The sequence below is a fragment of the Amblyomma mixtum genome, chromosome 7, assembly GCF_055824585.1.
Source record: "Amblyomma mixtum isolate Tamu chromosome 7, ASM5582458v1, whole genome shotgun sequence".
Lineage (NCBI taxonomy): Eukaryota > Metazoa > Arthropoda > Arachnida > Ixodida > Ixodidae > Amblyomma > Amblyomma mixtum.
Genome location: NC_143018.1, coordinates 15,574,828 through 15,593,276, shown reverse-complemented (window position 1 = coordinate 15,593,276; position 18,449 = coordinate 15,574,828). Strand labels below are relative to the sequence as shown.

The 18,449-nt window shown below is 47.7% G+C and overlaps 1 protein-coding gene across 2 annotated transcripts in view; it reads left to right on the top strand.

Moving 5' to 3' along the window:
- LOC149335099 (cell adhesion molecule Dscam1-like) overlaps window positions 1-18,449 on the top strand; it is a 45,413-nt gene that overhangs the window by 13,744 nt on the left and 13,220 nt on the right. For both annotated transcript variants that reach the window (XM_089551783.1, XM_089551782.1), the window contains exons 2-10: window positions 2,403-2,711; window positions 3,316-3,435; window positions 11,037-11,204; window positions 13,456-13,603; window positions 14,399-14,547; window positions 15,315-15,437; window positions 16,388-16,552; window positions 17,256-17,326; window positions 18,383-18,449. The exon at window positions 18,383-18,449 is cut by the window's right edge and continues 171 nt beyond it. In XM_089551783.1, the coding sequence (XP_089407909.1) occupies window positions 2,403-2,711; window positions 3,316-3,435; window positions 11,037-11,204; window positions 13,456-13,603; window positions 14,399-14,547; window positions 15,315-15,437; window positions 16,388-16,552; window positions 17,256-17,326; window positions 18,383-18,449 (1,320 nt within the window). The remainder of the gene's footprint in view (window positions 1-2,402; window positions 2,712-3,315; window positions 3,436-11,036; window positions 11,205-13,455; window positions 13,604-14,398; window positions 14,548-15,314; window positions 15,438-16,387; window positions 16,553-17,255; window positions 17,327-18,382) is intronic.

The window sequence follows — 18,449 nt, the reverse complement described above, 5'->3', positions numbered from 1 at the left end:
GCACGCCCATACCACGAGGTAGGGAGCGGCTTGGTCCTCCTCGCAATGAAGGCATTCTGTTTCGGAGCCAGTGAATGCCACAGCATGATAAGTCATTATTTAAAAACGGCCGTAACGACATTTCAGCCAAGCAAGCAGTAGACGTCACAAAATGACGACTGCGTTATTGTTGCTTTTCGTATGCCGTATCTCCCCCTGCACTCTGTCCTGCAATGTAGTACAGTAGAATTCTTCCTTCCGTGATCCTTCATAGAACCAACCAACCAATGAGACTCCAGAAGTAAAGAGGCTAAAAAGTACGTTATGAATTAGTAGCTTTGGCATCTACTACTAACACAACGTCTTGTTTTTGACTAATTTCTGTCGCTTATCGAAGTTTTCGGTGTGGAGCGCAAGTTAAGAGTGCCCGAGTAGAACATACGAGGTCTGTTAGAAAAGTATCCGACCTTTGGCCGAAGAAAAAAAACTGGCATAACTGGAGCGTTAGAAACCTAATAACCTTCAAAGTAGTCTCCTTGGGGCTCCATATGCATCTCCCAGCGGTGCTGCCATTGTTGGAAGTATTCCGAAAAGACCCTTTTCGGAATGGAATTTGGCTCTGCTGTCGTTGCAGCCATAATGTCCTTTCTTTTCTGAAATCGCGCTCCTTTCAATGACCTCTTGATTTTAGGAAACAGCCAGAAGTCGTAGGGGGACATATAAGGAGAGTAAGGGGCCTGTTGAACTACAGGAGTCTGGTTTTTCGCCAGAGAAGTCTGAATCAAATGCGAGGAATGTGCAGGAGCAATGCCGCGAGGGATGCGCCAATTTCTTGTTGACCTCAATTCCGGTCTCTTGCGCCGCACAGCACCACGTAGGCGATGGAGGACATCCCTGTAGTACTGTTTAGTCATTCTTTGACCCTGTGGGGTGCGTACTCGTGGTGTGCCACACAGAGGGAGTCAAAAAAGCAGTCAGCATCACTTTGACATTGCTGCGCACTTGTCGGGCCTTCTTTGGTCTTGGTGACGTGGAATGCGTCCTCTGTGACGACTGGGATTTGGTTTCCGGCTCGTACCCGTACACCTAAGACTCGTCACTAGTGATTACGGCGTCGGTGAAGTCAGGGTAACTGTTTGTGGAATCCAGCATCTCCTGTGAGACTTCAACACGAAGCTGCTTTTTATCCACCGTGAGCAGCTTCGGCACGAATTTCGCCGCAACTCTCTCCATGGCCAAATCTTCGGTGATAATGGAATGTGCAGAAAAATTGCTGATGTCCACCTCTTCCGCAATTTCTCGGATAGTCACACAACAGTCCCGCATCACCACAGCGTTCACTTCGGCAATTACCTGGTCATTTCGGCATGTTGATGGCCGACCGGAGCGTGGCTCTCTCTCCACGGATGTGCGGCCGTCTTTAAACCAGTTGCACCACTGCTTAATCTGTGTGCTGCTCATAGCATCATCACCGAAAGCCGTCTGAACATTTCGAATAATTTCCACTTGGCTATCGCCAAGTTTCTGGCAAAATTTGAGGTAGTAGCGCTGCTCCTCTCGCTCCGCCATTTTCCTTGCAACAAAAAACCGACGAGAGCACCGCGCACTCCCTCACTCAAACGCTGCTTCCCAGCGACTGACGCTATCGGCAGGCGGGAAAAAAATCGTGCATGCGCACGAGGGTTCAAGGTCGGCTGCTGTAAGCGCGCTTGTTTCATATCCAGCAGGTGTTCGCAAAAAAAAAAAATAAAGTCGGATACTTTTCTAACAGACGTCGTACGCTTCTTCTCAGTCAGCCTCAGGTGGACAGGCATTCAGTCAGTATTTCATAGTGTATTATTTGGGGGAAATATACTCACAGTCCTCACTTGAAAAAATCATACGCGACCTCGGCAACAATGCCGTTTCCAGGCTCGCGTAATCTTTTGTTGTAGCAGAGTATAAGGAGCAGCAGTGCTGTGCATAATGCCTCAGGCAACAATGTTCTGCGCCAGGTGCCTTCGATACATGTGATTCGTTCATATAAAAACACCGCATCTGAGGTTAGATAATGTACCAGATATAACCATGTATAGGAAAAAATAGCATGCAATTCAGCTAGCTGGCACACCGTGCCAGCAGAGTACCAGGGGCGAGGTATTCAGCTTGAATCCGTTGAGTGTGATCGCCAACGTACGACTTACTGAAAACTTCAAAAGTATGCCTGTGCTAGAGCAGGCATTACACTGCAAGAAAACCCTGGTGCCACCCGCGCATGCGTAGCAGGTACCTGAATGGTATGGTATACGCCAAACAGTAGATTGGAATTCCGTAATAACTGCTACTGCTATAACAATACGGTTGTCTGAGAAAAACTTCTATGAGGTCGACCCCAGGCCGTAAAAAGAAACGTGCTGAGTTCCCTTGTGTTTTCTCGTGTGCAGACCCACCCAAGGTCCAACCTTTTCAATTCCCGAGTCGGCCGCAGCTGGGCAAGAGACTCCGCATCACGTGCTCGGTGACTCAGGGCGACCCGCCGCTCAGGTTCTTGTGGCTCAAGGACGACGTCGATGTAGCGCCCTCGGAAGAAGGGCTTGACGACGACCTCCAGCCAGCGGTCTCCGTGGACGCCGGCCCTGAAAGCTCCGTGCTGGTCCTCAGAAAGCTGGGCGTCGACCACATCGGCAACTACACCTGCGTGGTCTCCAATGCTGCCGGCACCGACAAGTTCCAGGCATTCCTCAGATTCCCAGGTGAGGACCCTAGGGCTTTGGAACGAGGCTGGAAACAAGCGACAGCGCCACTCTGTCGCTTTCAACATTGTAGACTCCTTAAGCGGGAAGGGGGTCTAAAAAACATCGCTACCCTCACTCGCGTATAGTACGTTCCTGGTGAAATTGCTCGTGGTAACACTATTCACAACATTGCTAGTTATTCAGGGGGAGATGGAGAGTAGTCCGTGAAGATTACAACACCCACACACACAGTCATCATATCACGTAACTACTTCCTTGTCATTGTCCCCCTTTTTACCGTGGCATAGCACAAGGCTAGGAGATCGTGACTCAGTTCGAGGTTTTTCACAACGTGTGCAAGCAAGTTCTCTACATATATAAAATGCATGCAATAAGAGCCGGCGAAAGAGTGAGGTCGATATTACATTCTAGAAGGTCCGTGGATATACAGGATTCTGTAGCCGCTCAAAGCAACTCTCCCGCACTTGCCCGTATGGGGTGTACGCAATGACTCGTAGGAAGCGATAGGCTTAATGTTTTAATAGAATTATAGCGTATCGCTTCTCCAATCCTGTTCGAGATGCCTCACGTTGGCCCTCTCTTCTTACATCTGCGTCCTTAGTGCCCCCTTTCTGGAAGATTGAGCCAGAGCCCGTGGAGGCGTTGCAGGGTGAACGGGCCGTGCTCTCCTGCCATGCCGGCGGCTACCCGGAGCCGCAGATGATCTGGAAGAGGCGGCACGGTGAGTCATCTGCCTTTGGCTGAGTTGCTCTAGCCCTGAATTGCTGATGTTGTCGACTTAGGACAAAGGATCTGGAAGAGGAGACGGGGTGTGTCCAATGTTTTTGGCTGAGCTTCTGTTGCTGTTGTTGTCGGCTTAGGACCTACGCTCTGTAGAATACCTGGCCAAGGGGTCAGCGGCCAACAGGAAACGCATACGCAGAAGAAAGCTCGTGTACTCAGCAGCAGGTTGCTTGAGATTTAATGCAAGAAAAATATAGTAGAAGAACAGAGAAAACTTGCTTTGCTCATATCTTTTGCACAAACGCCTAGAACTATACTTGCGCACAAAACTCGACACGAAATGTCACGGAGCGAAATGTTACAATCGCCCTCAGCGATGTTGTGAGGAACAGGGAGTGCACCTTTTAACCTTTTAGCTTCAATGTTTCCTTTGGATTGTGCACCTGTGACCTCTTTCCTCTGTTAGGAATGTGAGGGGCATTGTGTTGAAATGCCGCCCACCGCAAAGGCGCAACGTGTGACTGCGGCATGTACGGACTTCGCGACGCCAGTACCCTTTAGTGACGCACGCACCAAGTCGCCGATATATATAAGGGGCCCTACGAAAGTTTTTAAATACAAAAAAAGTGAGGGAGCCCAAATGACCGATTTTTCTGAAAACAGTCGCCGCGACATTCGATGCTCTTTTGAATCCTTGTAAGCTATTTCTGAACATTCCTGAGCTTTAATAATGTAAATATTCCTCAGTTGTTCCCCCTTATTTCCGTCGAATGGTGCACGCTCACTCTTCCGAGCTCGATCAGATAGTTCAGGACTGATTAACAGCGCACAGCACATTACACACAGCACAGCACACAGCACAGCCCCCAGCTACGCCAAAGATGGCGTAGCTGGGGAATGGCGAGATATTTGTCAGGAACTGGAAGGGCTCGAAGTGATCTGCCAATGCTGTCACGCTTGCTTATTGCTTGTAATGGTTAGCAGTGTGCCATTTTCGCGGACAAGACCAGATGATCCCAGGCGCCCGGTGTAGAAGTCCGCGGTTGAAGCGATGCACCGTCTCATCCCCCGGTATCCCAGCTGGACAGGGAATCCACCTCTGTGGCTGTGTGGGGACAAAAGTTTGATTGGTGCCCCCTTGCAGATCATCGCTAATTTGTGCGGACCAGGCTAACCTCGGACCAGCTGACGGGCCAGTCCACTTTGGTTACCATGGCGCAGGATAGTCGCTAGTCCTAACGCCGTATCGAAATGAAATTATTTTTCTCTTTCTATTTCTATTGTGGAGATTAAGAGGTTTGCGGGAATACGGTGGCCGCAAATGGCGAAGGACAGGATTAATTGGAGAGAGATGCTTGGAGAGACAGGGCTTTTGCCCTGCACTGGGCGTAGTCAGGCTGATGATGATGATGATGATGATGATCTTTAACGTGTAGGCACTGCAGGGACTCAAGAGTGCTGCAATGCAAAACATTTGAAGAGCCGTTCACGACTTTGGACTTCATCTGTTAAGGAGGCCATATTATGAGGGGATCATGGGGGCCATGTACGTGCAACGGGGCCATGGCCGTGTGCAAGGGATTTAATGGGTCACGTGGTGAATGGCGTCATGTCGTGCAAATTAGGTGATCTCCGGATAACAAGCCTTTGACGCATGACACTGTTAATCACGAGAGTATGGGGCAACCAAAAATCTAACCGTATAATAGGTATCGCGCAATAGTTGGCTTACATTTAGAGTAGCTAACTCAACGACGAGCAGCGGGGAGGGAAGGATCTCCCAGCTCCGACCCAGTGAGGAGTGCCGTGCCATGACGACTGAATCAGTAGGTGCGATGATAACAGCCTCCCAACCTACCGCTCATCCCCTACGGTGTCTCCTCCTGATGCAGGCCGCGGTGGTCGAATATCTATGGAGGCTCAATTCTAGAGGCCCGTGTACTGTGCGATGTCAGTATAAGAACACCAGGTGGTCGAGATTGTCCGGAGCCCTTCACTACGGCGCCCCTCATAGTCCGAGTCGCGTTGGGACATTAAACCCCCATAAACCATAGACCAAACCCAACCACGACCTCGGAAAACTACACTCTGCCGCCGGTAGCTCCCTTCGCACTCTGTGACGTGGAGGTAGGTCCGCTCCTGTCACCACACCGTTCGAAAGCGCTTGATCCCCAAGGGTACCGGGGTCGTCCCACAGCGCAGCAAGGCTCCATGACGGCTGCACTACAACCAAAAGGCTCAATTCTAGAGGCCCGTGTACTGTGAGATGTCAGTGCTCGTTAAAGAACCTCAGGTGATCGAAATTGTCCGGAGCCCTTCACTACGGCGTCCCTCATAGCCTGAATGAGTCGCTTTGGGATGTTAAACCCCAATAAAACTGAACCAAAACAGCTAAGATGTGCTGACTAGCAGGCTGGTTGACTAATATTGAATAATATACTTTTTAACTTTTACTGTTAGGCTCCTTAATTATTGAGAGCCGTCTAGAGCACAGTAAGTAATACACATATCAGTTTTTGGAATTTAGAAAACGCAGTTAACCTTGACGCTGTGTGCCAACAAATTCCGGCCACATCGGGCAGAAATACATTCGCTTTCGAGAAGCTTGCAGGCAAAGTGACCTCTCCAGTGCAAGTAACTCATGGAAAAAGCCAAAGTTTGTTGGGCCACAGCGTGGAGCGTAACCGCGTTTTTGTAATTCTAGAAACTGATATGATTATTACTTACGGCGGGCTACACGCTTCTCAATAATTAAAGAGCCTAACTGTGATAGTTAAAAAGTCACCTATTCAATATTAGTTAACCAGCCTGCTAGTTAGCGCGTCTTAGATGCATTCTTATGTACTACACCGCTGACAAAGCTATGCAGAAAAAATCCCTCTTCTAACTCCAAAAGTCTATCTTTAAACAATGTGTAAAGTCTTAGGTGAAGCACCCTGTATAGCTTATTCATTTTGGTTCTCTTCGACCTTCATAAGTCATCGCATGCTAACCCTCCCGCCTCGTCCAAGCATTCTTGTTGGCATATCAGCGATTGAATTACATCGAAGCGGAAACAATCATTGCGCTATGTCCATTCCTTCGGAGTTTCAGAGGGGTGGAACTTGTGACTGAATAAGTTACGGAGTCGGTGGCGGAATAGAAGCCTTCAGCTGCAGACATGGGCGTCACGTCACGCCCCATTTAAAAAGCGCTTGAGCAGTATTCGAAGAGGAACAAAAAGAAGAAAAAAAAAGATGAAACGAAGACACAAGGAAAAAATGAAAAGAGTAACGAAGGAGAAGGGTGCGCTTCTTGTGGCGAAGGCGCTCCGTCCGTGCCGTGTCAGGTTGCCTTATACTTGGCACGCTGAGAGTCGGCATGCGCGGTGTCGCTGAAGCCACACCCAGTTCCGGACACGCGGGTACTTTTGGTCCCTTTGGTGCCCTCTGTCGACCACTTGCGTTACGCGGGCGCTCTTGCTGCGCTTCTCGGTAGGAAGACGAACCCTTCGTCGTTAGTTCGGCCTTGGTCGTCCTATATAACCGTACCAGCAGGAGGTATGGGGACACATATGACGGGCCCCTTTCACCGAAGAACGTGCAGACAAACGGACCTGACAGGTGGAATCCTCTGAAGTCGTACTTCAATAGCAAGTACCGGTGTGGTGTATGCGTTGAGGAATGTTAGCGAACGGAAGAAGGTCATGGCCTTGAGCAGAAAATAAAGCTGACCGCAGAGGGTTCTGCGAAGGGAAAACAAGGCGCAATAGGAGTGGCTCTTCTTTTTTTTTTCTTTCTTGCTTTCGAGAGCTCGTTTCTGCTTGTCTTCTGTCGTTCATTTTGAAGCAGATACATGAAGCTGCGGGTCGGTCTGTAGCGATTGAAAGAAGCGAAATGAGCGACAGAGAAGCAAGTTAACATGATTGATTGAGTTATTATAGAACTTTGTGGATCATGGTATTACCCTTGGTTGAGCAATGTGTGGAAACAGTTGCAGAACAAAGGTGAGACTTCGTTGGGAGCGTGTTATGCCATCTTAGTTTACGCAACTTCCTGGACACGTCTGCTTTCTTTCGCCGTTATCACTTCATGCCTGTCCTCGGCTGTTGCACAGATGTTTGTCATTCAGTGAGATTATGATCTGGGCCGCCCAGAAGTCAGTACAGTTAGCAAAGATGAATCTGGCTGGTAAAGAGGGTGAGAGGCTTTTCCGTCTCAAGAACTGCGGCATGAGCGCTTGTGCAACCACTGGCCAAGAATCACTCATGAGCGCGTAATGCACCCATTTATTTCGCGGTAGGAAAGTTTAACTGTGCGTTGAAATTAAGTGTCTCGTAGCGGCAAGGTCCTAACAATTCCGTAAGTTCAATGCATGCAAGCAGCTGCAGTGGCGCGATATATCATGACAGGAGACGATACTTCAAGATGGTGGAGTAGTTATAATTAAATAGGTTTCCTCTTACAGGAGATTTACCGAGTTGGTTATTGGTGTAGACTTCCAGCAGACCACCTGGCAACAAAACTTGCAGAGGCTAGGGGATAAGGAATAGCAAACACTCTCTTACAGGCCCTCAAAAGCTTACTAATTTTACCTGAGTTCACCGCAGGCAGGATTCACAAAGATGTTCCCAGGCAATAAAAAAAAACAAGAACAAAAAAAAAAAAACAAAAAACACTTGAAGGTACAATTAAGCTCCGCCTTAAGGGTATGACGGGATAGCTTTGAAGGGTCCGTTCAGTGGCCTGGGAGTCCTCTTTGCATATTAGTTCGCAGACACGGTCATTCTCCACTTTGCATTCATAGATCGCGGCGAGTCTTCTTACCACTCCTTGCGCAATGGTGCAGCGGTTAAGGGATGCGCCACGGCCCCGCCAGGCGGCTGTTTTAAACAGAGCCACCCGGTGAGACTTATTGTGATACTTTGGTTGCCCTTCGCGAACAACCTCTCATAACCAGTCCATAATTTAACTGCCACCTGTCACGGTGGGCAGTTTGAGCACAATCCGGTGGGCAGGTTTCTACCTGGCACGGTGGGCAAGTTGTAATGACGTCACAAGGGCACGTGACTTAGGTGGCCTTCTCTTCTTTATTGCTTCTCTTCTTCTTCTCTGGGGTTTTCTGCTTAATGGGACCCTTACCGCAGTCGCGTTAAAACGATTGGCGATTGAACGCCGCCTTGGCTGAGATATCGTTCTGGCTGTCGGTGACTGGCCAATACACAGGTACAGACCAATCACGTATTCTTTACAGCCGCTTCATGCCTTGTGAGTTACCCCACTCATTTTCATAGCTAATATATGAGGTTCCGAACAACCAATCTATTGTGGCCGTCCCCCTGCAAGCTAATAGAAAGTGACAATTAAGATCCGAACTTGGCATCCCAGAGCCAAAAGCGTCACCACCTGCTCCTTCATGCAGATCCCACGAGCGCTTAATGCTAATTATGCCCGCTTTCCCACCTGATCATGTTGTTTTTCTTTCTTGTCTTAATACAACGGGCCAATGTGGCCGCTCCCGTATACGCCCGCATGTTCGCTCTGCTCTTTAACTCAACCGGCCGTCTTGTCTTCCACCCCTATCTTCTTTTTGTTAACCCTTCTTCGCCGGGAGGGACATCTGATCTGCGTGGGAAGACGACGCGCCGCTCCTCTTGTCTGTATACACGTGTCTGATGATGACAACGCGGTGGGCGCCTCCTCGAGAAGGCGCTGTCCTTGGGAGAGAAAAAAAAAGTTGGCTGACGCCGTCGCCGTGGCCGCGTTGCGCAGTCGCTCGTTTTAAAATGACGGGGCCGCTAATACAACCGCCATAGACATCATGTACGTGTTACGCCGTCCCGAAGCGCGTTTGCTTTCTATAATTGTGCATTGCGAAATGCTTCCGAGCCGATGTGTTTGCGCGCTCGTTTGCAAAGTGGTCTTTCATGGCGCGGTCCGAAGTCGCGGGGCGTTGTTTTTCCTGGTTAACCCGGGCGTGTATTCCCACGCGTTAAGTTGGGTGTTGTTCGTCTTCCGTTTAGTGATTGCTCACAAGGAAATGGATGATACTCGTACTTTATACTGTCATCTAGATTTAGCGTTTTTTTTTGCGGTTAATTTGTTTTCGGCTTTGGGTTGCAAGAGTTGTGCCCTGAACAAGCTGTTCTTATCAGTTATGAAGGCAGTGCTTGTTTAAAAGTCGAAAAACACACTTCTATGAATTCGTGGGTTAGAAAATGTTGTCTACAACATTTTACAAGATTTGTCGCGTTTCTTTTGTACAGTATCAGCAGCACAATCTTCACAGCCAACAAATCTGGACAGAAAGCATTTCTGAGCGGGAAACATTCGATTTAAGCAATTTTTTCACATAATGTAAGATTTCACCATAACACTCAATACTTCCGCAAATAATCCGGCGGCAGTCTTGTGTTTTTTTTTTTTCTGTTAAACTTTTTGCTATTGTCAAAAGCATTCCCCATTGGTTTTCTACGGCAGTCTTAACCGTTCGATGCGATCGATGGAAACAATTTAAAAGAAAGATTTTGCTGAATATCAGAAGAGTGCACCATTACCTTCAATATTTCTTTAACAGTATATTACAATTTTCAATTTTCAAAATTTTTGTCCAAAAATGTTGGACATGATGAGGGGAGTGGTTGAGTGCAAATCTGAAAGCATGCCTTCATATGTTTCTGCTTATGCTATATCAGCTGGAACATTTTTAAAATCTTCTTGCGTTCATGTGGTTCAGTATCAGCAGCACATTGTTATGGGTGAAGTGACTGCATAGGCGTTCCCAAACAAGCGCTAGTATTTTCCTGGTTATACATTATTAACTACATCATTCTACAAAACTTTGGTACGTTCTTGCTTATAGAGTATTAGATAAAGCTTACACGTATGCTGTGGCCCCAAAATGCAAGTTTTGGCTGTGGAGTGGGCTGACAAAGTCGTCGAGGGCTATGTACTCTTGGCCACTTAAAGGGCAACTGCATAGGTTTTAGAAATCGATGAGCTTAAAAGGGTCGAATGCTTGAAACTTGCAGGTAAAGTATGCAAAGTCTTTTTGGGCTAGCGTTTCAAATGGTGACGTAATCGCCGATTAAAATATTAAAATCGCAACGGCCTTCAAGTTTCTCCGCAGCGCACGACGCCGATTGGGGGGCGCATGATGACGGCATCGAAGGTATCAGTACATTTCCAACGCACAAACGTCTGCTTTGAAGGAAAAAAAAAAAAACCGACGCCAACGAAGGCAAAGCCCGCCGAACGTTGTTTGACAGCGTCCAAAGAGGAACGGTAGGGTGTGGCTGACGGATGCCGTAATTTGACATCATACCTTCCGTGACGTCACACTGAACTTACCCCACTCCTCCGGTGCTTTGAGGAGAAGCGCGAAATTCAATTGTTGATGACGTCACTATTTTAAATGCTAGTGCAAAAAAACTTGTCATGCTTTACCTACAGCCCATACAGATATTAATCCTTGAATATCGCAAAATTCTCAAAAAGTGTTGCAGTTGGCTTTTAACGCGACCTCTTAGCACCAAGCTCTTTCTGATGAATAAAATGTTTTACGATCGGTACACGTATGCCGAAGCACGAAGCTCACCCCCTCCTCTTCCTCCGCTTGCAGCGGACGGCGTCGAACGCGCCGTGGTGAAGAGCGACCATGTTCGCGTCACCGAGAACGGCTCGCTGCAGCTGGACCCCGTGCTGCCTTCGGACCGGGGCTGGTACGTGTGCCAGGCGCACAACGGAGTGCCGCCGGACGTCCACCGGCCGGTGGCGCTCAAGGTGAGAGGTGAGTGCCGGGAGGGGGGACATAGTCGCACTGCTTATTTTATTTATTTATTGAATGGGCAAAATATGGTACTGCCAGTGGGGCAGGACAAAAGGAGTTAATTAGCCTCCTGACGAGGCCCTGGCCCCACTGGGAGCAACAGCAGCGGTTACAAAATACAATTCCGGTTACAAAATACATGGACACTGTAAGTACACATACAATTAGATATTGCAATCATTATGAGAACAAAAAGTAACTGCGCAAAAGGACGGGACAAGAGAAAGAGAATCACACGGGACAAACGCAGACTGACAACTGAGACTGAACCGTCTGGTTCTCTTTCTCTTGTCCCGTCCATTTGCGCAGTTAGTTTTTGTTCTCATAATGTCGTACCAACTAGCCCCTCACCGCACTCTTCTAGATATTGCAATCACCGCACAAAAATGCACATGGCGCAAGTTCAAAAAGAAAAACACATATTGTTAACACTTTGTACACAAATATAGAAACCAGAACACAATAAGTTTGCAATTAGAAATCATTATGCGTACGTGTTTGGCCAGCTATTTGGAGTGAAAAGAAGGTGTATTCTCGGTTTGAAAGTTCTCAGACTTCTACATGATTTTGCGATCTTCAGTTCGTTGCGGCAGGAGGAGAAAATAATTAGATCAGATCCTAGTCGCATATCAAGCGTAAGAAATGGGTTTGGGCAGGGCAGTGGTACTTTTTGGCATTTATTCTAGATCTCTTCTTTTTTTGTTATTTTGTTTAACCGACTTTTTTTCCCTTTTAACTCGCATTCATTGTGAACTGCTTTCCGCTTGTTTTCACTGTGCTTTTGTTGGTGTGCTGGTTGCTGTGAACTGAAAAGAGCTTTATTTTGTGTATTTTTTTCTTTGTGTTGAGATCTTGCCTTTATGCCCACATGTCACCATACTGCATTGCTGCCAAAGGTGTGGCCTGTGTACTTGCCAAGCTGTCAAACGGCAGCTTTTACTACGGGCCCCCGTCATGGCAAGCTGTCAAACGGCAGCTTTTACTACGGGCCCCCCTTCATGGCAAATATGTTAAATTGAATGAAATTCAATGCGAAGGCAAGATAACCGCTGGTCCCTAAGGGTAACGGAGTGGATTCCAAGGGAAGGCAAGCGTAGCAGGGGGCGGCAGAAAGTTAGGTGGGTGGATGAGATTAAGAAGTTTGCTGGGATAAAGGTGGCCGCAGCTGGCAGAGGACGGGGCGTAGTCAGGCTGGTGATGATGATGCCGCACACCTACATGCATCACTGAGAGGCGAACTCAGAGGTGGATGGGCGAGCGAAAAGGAAATTCGCCGCAGAGAACTAGACGTGAGGGAAGTTAGAACTGTGTGTGTGTGTGTGTGTGTGCGCGCGTGTGCGTGTGCGTGCGTGCGTGTGTACGTGCGCGAGTGTCTGTGTGTGCGCGTGTGTGTGCGCGCGTGTGTGTGCGCGCGTGTACGTGCGCGTGTACGTGCGCGTGTACGTGCGTGCGTGTGCGTGCGTGTGTGTGTGCGTGCGTGTGTGTGTGTGAGAGAGACAGAGAGAGAAAAGTGTATGGGCGCTAACCTGAGTGGTTACCCTACACGTGGGGGGGGGGGGGGAGATGAAGGGAGTTCGTTGTGTTGATGGAGTGCTGTCTATGTTGTGCTTAGTGACTGGTTTCTCGGACGTCTACAGTCCATGTATAGACTGGCGTCCAGACCTGTGGCTCTCAAGTATTTGAGCGGCGCCTTGGAACGCTGATGAAGGTTGAGGCTAGGAATAGACGCGTCTGGAATGTGACAGCGCGCGTGAACCTATACACAATGCCACATAAATTGCTCATGCTGTTGGTGCTCTCTCCTTGTTCACGGTTTTGCTAAAAATTGATAGGAATTAATTGTGTTCAGAAAGTTATTTTCATCTATTAAGCCAGTGGTCTATTTGCTTCAATATCATGCACACGTAACGCGCTTTATATATCGGGTTACTCTAAAACGAGAGGATCGCCATTTCAAATGAACGATTTTTTTCGTACATGCCTTCATATACGCAGGATTAGAATGATATATGCTATTCAGAGGGAAGTGATACCAGCATTCTGCATTCCTCTCAACAACGATGTTAAGTTAGTTAAATATTAATCTGTGCAGTAGGCTGTTGAGATCTATACCCGTAAATATCACGACAAAAGCATTATCGCACATACGTATTCATACCTGAAATAAAATTTCCTAATCTTACCCGCTTTGTATTCATCTTTTTATTTCCAGCGCCACCCACGATCAATGTGAACGCGAAGGCCGTCACAGTTCGGCGAGGGGAGACTGCCACCCTAGTCTGCAACGTCACAGGCGACCAGCCAGTCACGGTCACCTGGACGAGGAACGACAAGACCGATCCACTCATCGAAACAGTCGGGTGCGAAGCAAACCGCGCATCTTTCTAGCACGCCTGTCAATACAGTTCTTGATGTATCATTGAAGAGAATGTTGAGGATAGAAAGTGCAACTCAAAATTTGGCAGTGACACGATGGTCTCAACGTCGGCTAGTCAGTCTGAGCATGAATTATAGCAGAGTTTGACATTTTGGATGAGGTTAAATAAATTATTTTTTGCACCACCCTGTCAGTAATATCCACGAGGTTAAACTTTCGTTCCTTCGTTCCATCGTGTGATTCCTCATAGCTGGAACCTTACGGGTATAAGTATTTTACAATTAATGAAAATAAACTACTTCGAGGCCGGCTTCTTTTTTCTGGTTCCTTTCAAAAACTCCGAAACAGCGGGTACACAGTCTCCTTTAGCGCTCAAACTTCAAGACCTTGAACAAAAGCTCACAGCACGGGTACCGCTCTGTAACGCGATATTCAGAGACACCTGTTTCGGGGTGGCGAAAATAGTTTTGTTCATTCATTATTATTTGTCTTGTCCTCCGAGTGCACGTGACGTCAGTGTACAGTCACCTGTGACGTCACTGTGCTCTGACCACTCAGCGTGGCGCGGTGTTACGCCTACGCCGCATAACCGGGAACCGTGCGCTTAACAGCTCTCGCTGTAAAACTCATTTGCTTGTAAACTAACGAAGAATGTGCAAGTAAAATTATGAGTAGTATAAGTCAGGAGTTGAAACTACTTGAACAGTAGCTACCAGCAGGCTATAGGGTCTATATATGGAACCATAAATAACAATGGCAGCGTTTCGTGCACTCGCAGGCGCGAGATCTACCGTGTGCCGTCGGACGAGTGGTTGGCCTCCACGCTGGTTCTCAAGGAGGTGGACAGCTTTTCCGCCGCATCGTATACGTGCACCGCCGTCAACCAGCACGGCGCCGACCGGGCAGTTTTCGCCGTCAACGTGCTCTGTACGTTGGCTGTGCATGCCGCCATTGGATCGTGCATCTAATTTAGCCCTGTAATGTCCAGACATTGAAAACATGCCGTGAAAACTATAGACTTCCTTGATTTAATCAGTAATGTACCTGTCTTCGCAGAAGTATATAAAAGAAACTGGGTGATTTGTTATGAAAAAAATTAGGCATTACTAAATCTGGCTAATTTATTAAATCTAGCTAACCAGTATACTGCTGTTTAGAAGCCACGAATTTGAATCGAAAGGAGAGAAAATTCTTAAATTCAATATTCTAAGGCATAAATGTGTCTTTTGCTGCCGGGAACATCAACGTAGCCTAAAAAAGCAATTGAATCAATTTTTACCCCGAACAGTAATTGTACGATGTTCTCCTCAGTGTTCCTTTAAGTAATTCAGAGCTTTCAACCTTAAGTGAAAGGAAGAGCAGCATAGGCACGAAAGGAAAGAAGATGGGAGGGCGGAGTGAAAGCACAAGCGCTTCTCCACTTTCTCCCTCAGTCTTACGTTTCATACCTACGCTGTTCGTTCTTTCCTTCTTGTCGTGCACCAACCAGCCAGAAGTTTTGCACGTTACTAAGTGAAACCACTTCGTAATGTTTGCCACGTGTTTCAACATAAGCGAGCCCCTGCGTGTATTAAAAACACACCTGTTGAATTCAATGCCAATAAGACAAAGAGGAAGTTCAAGGAGGTGCAAGGGCTCTCAAACAGATCCCACGGGGTGTAAGTTCTTACCTTATTTTTTTTCCCAACCCGCAGTTCCACCTCCGGCGCCGCACAACTTCAAGACCACCGAAATAGGCACCCGGTTCGCGCACGTAGAATGGTCGCATTCGAGCACCAACGTGACACGATACGTCGTTCGCCACTGGAAGCTCGCAGGTGACTTGACAACCTCAGTGTTTCAATAGAAATAACTGTGTTAAAGGCACAGTGAGTGCAAAATAAAGGTGGCCTATGTTGATTCAAAACGGCCTTCTTATGACAAAGGGTCAACTTTTGCGGAAATCGAGCTATTATATGCTTGAATAGACGGAATAATCAAATATTACTATCGTGGCCACATGCCGTTTTCCCATGCTGCGATTCCTGAAAGTGCATTTTAACGCGATAGCTTTAAAAGCCCGTTACCCAGAAAATCAGGCGTCGGTGTTGTCACGTGACCTTAGGTCACCTGACTTTGTGGCGTCATCACTACCTGCCCATCGCAAACTGGGAGCAAACTGGCCTCCGTGACAGGTGGCTGTTAAATTATTCACTTATCGCGAGAGGTTGCTCGGGAAAAGCAACTTGGGTCGCACAATCCTCACAGGTGGCAGCACCTGCCATCCCTGGGCAGTGGCGCATCTCTTAAGCGCTGCATCATTGCGGAAGGAGTGTTATAAGGACTTCTATCTATCTATGAATTCAAAGTAGAGAATGACCAATTCTGCATATATGGACATTAACTAATCAATGCTATCGCGTCATATCCTTCAGGTGGAGCGTAAGTGTCCACGCCAGTTATCTGTGTGCTAATCTTTGAGGCAAGGTCACACTTCGGGCCTCTTCCCTTCCGTGATCACGGAGCCCTATACATTCTATTTATTCATGGAGACCGTGAATACCGTGGTCAAGACGTGGCAGGAAGGGTACATAACAAAGCAAAAAAAAAAAAAAGAAAGCAATAAAAGAAGACTTCGACTTTGATTTTCTCAGCATTAAATACGTCTATGGGTTCCGAACGAAGAGCTAATAGGGCAACAGAAGGCGGAGCTACCGAATCTGACAAAATAGGCAAATATAGTGCAGTTGTCCTCGGTGCCCCTCTGACCCACTGGCGCGCCGTGCAGGCGTGGACAAGGTTCTGTACGAGCAGACTGTTCCCGGAGCATTCCACTCGGCGCTGCTGATGAACCTCCGTCCCGGTTCGCAGTACAAGGCGTTCGTGGTGGCCGAGAATTCCGTGGGACAGAGCCCGCAGTCGAACGCCGCCATCTTTCACACGGCCGAGGAAGGTATGCGCGCCCGGAGAGGCTCTCGCCGTCCTTCTGACCTGTGCGTCGCAAAACCTTCCGACTGCACGCGACACGCTCCGTACCATCTCACACCCATAATTCTCTCTTTTTTTCTTCATGATCTTTCTACCTTACGCCGGTCAGGACTAAAAGGTTCTGCCGCTTGCAAAACTGTGCTGTCTACATGAATGTCATAAACCATATGAAGAAAACGTGGGCTAGTTTTTTTTTTTACATTTGACAAAGGGCAAGTTAGAAACTGTTTAACAGACGAATGCAGGCGAAGAGTATTACGCCGTTTAACACATCTTTGAGGCTCATTACATCATCCCGGTATAAAAACACATCAACGATCACGATTTACTCTGAAGCATGATTTTCATCGACATCTCGTTTCATCTTACACCGATCTTCATCTAACAGCCTTCCTTCTCTTTCGTCCTACTTTTACATTCTTAACGTCCCAAAGCGACTGAGGCTATGAGAGACGCCGTAGTGGAGGGCTCCGGAAATTTCGACCACCTGGGGTTCTTTAACGTGCACTGACATCGCACAGTACACGGGCCTCTAGAATTTCTCCTCCATCGAAATTCGGCCGCCACGGCGGGGCGGCCGGTTGTTTTATACTTTTAGTATAAACGGTTGTTTTATATTTTTCAATCTTGTACAGTTCTCACTCCGCTATCGTACTTCTTTCTTTCAGCCCCTGAGGCATCTCCCACCGACGTCGACTGCGAGCCCGTGAACGCTTCGAGCATTGAGCTTTCATGGAAGGTAAGCTGCTGCTGCTGCTTTAGCCATTTAGGTACGGTAGTGTTCGCTAGAGAGTCAAGTTTCGAGTCATGTGCAATGTACTATCAGCGTCAATTGAAACGCGAACAGCACAACTCGCAGATATTACATTAGGGAGGCAAAATACATGACCAGTTGATTTTCCCATCGAAGCCAAAAAGACCGCTCTTCTGAAATGTTAATAGCCCACGCCTGTATTTCATCTCCAGCCTCTAATATGCTTCATTGTTTGTGCTCGCGTTTCAGGTGCTTTGTTCGCGTTTCATTTGACGCTGATAGTACGACAACCAAAGAAGGACATTCATTCGCAATACTGTTCACGCACATTCTGCTCCGCTGCGTTGTTGTGGGAAACAGTTCAAGACAACAGTTGTTAATGAGGAAGGGGTGGCGTAGGTAGCTCGACGTTCTTGTCCTTTTTTTTTTTCGAACGCGATAATAGTAGGTGCCGAAGGTGCCTAGTTCTCGTGTTTCATTGCTTGCCGACAGCTCATCGCTATTGACTGTCGTCGTGGATGCTACCCCCGTTGGCATTAATATCAGGCTACTGGGCTGCGAGGCTGAGCAACAATAATTTTGCTCGAAGCACACTAATCCTGTAAACTTTTACTGCCAAATACAGACAAATGTGCCACGCTACCCCCCACCCTTTCTTCTATCCACCCCCCCTCTTTCTTTCCCTCTCCCTGTCCTTTTATTCCCGCTAGCCGCAGCTCAGGTGCTTCAGGTTTCGGTGGCAGATGCCACGGCTAGCAACATTTGTTCCTTCAATTTTTCAATTTTCAATTCAATTTTTATTTTTTTTATTACCAATAAACAGCCACTAACAAAAACAACAACCACGAGCGCCGTGATCGAAGCAGAAAGCTCTATTATTAGCCGCCGGCTAGAGATCACACTTGAAGGGATGAAAATTGGACTTCAGGTCTCTCGTGTGTGCGATGGTTGCCTCACATCTCGCCTATTGGTCAAAATCGCCAGTCGCCCGTCCTAGAGACTCTTGTCCCCGATAGAGTACACACAACCCGCCACTCGCAGTCGCCGACGGAGGACCAATGGAACGGCGTAGCCAAGGGCTTCTACGTGGGACTCAAGCAGGCCAACC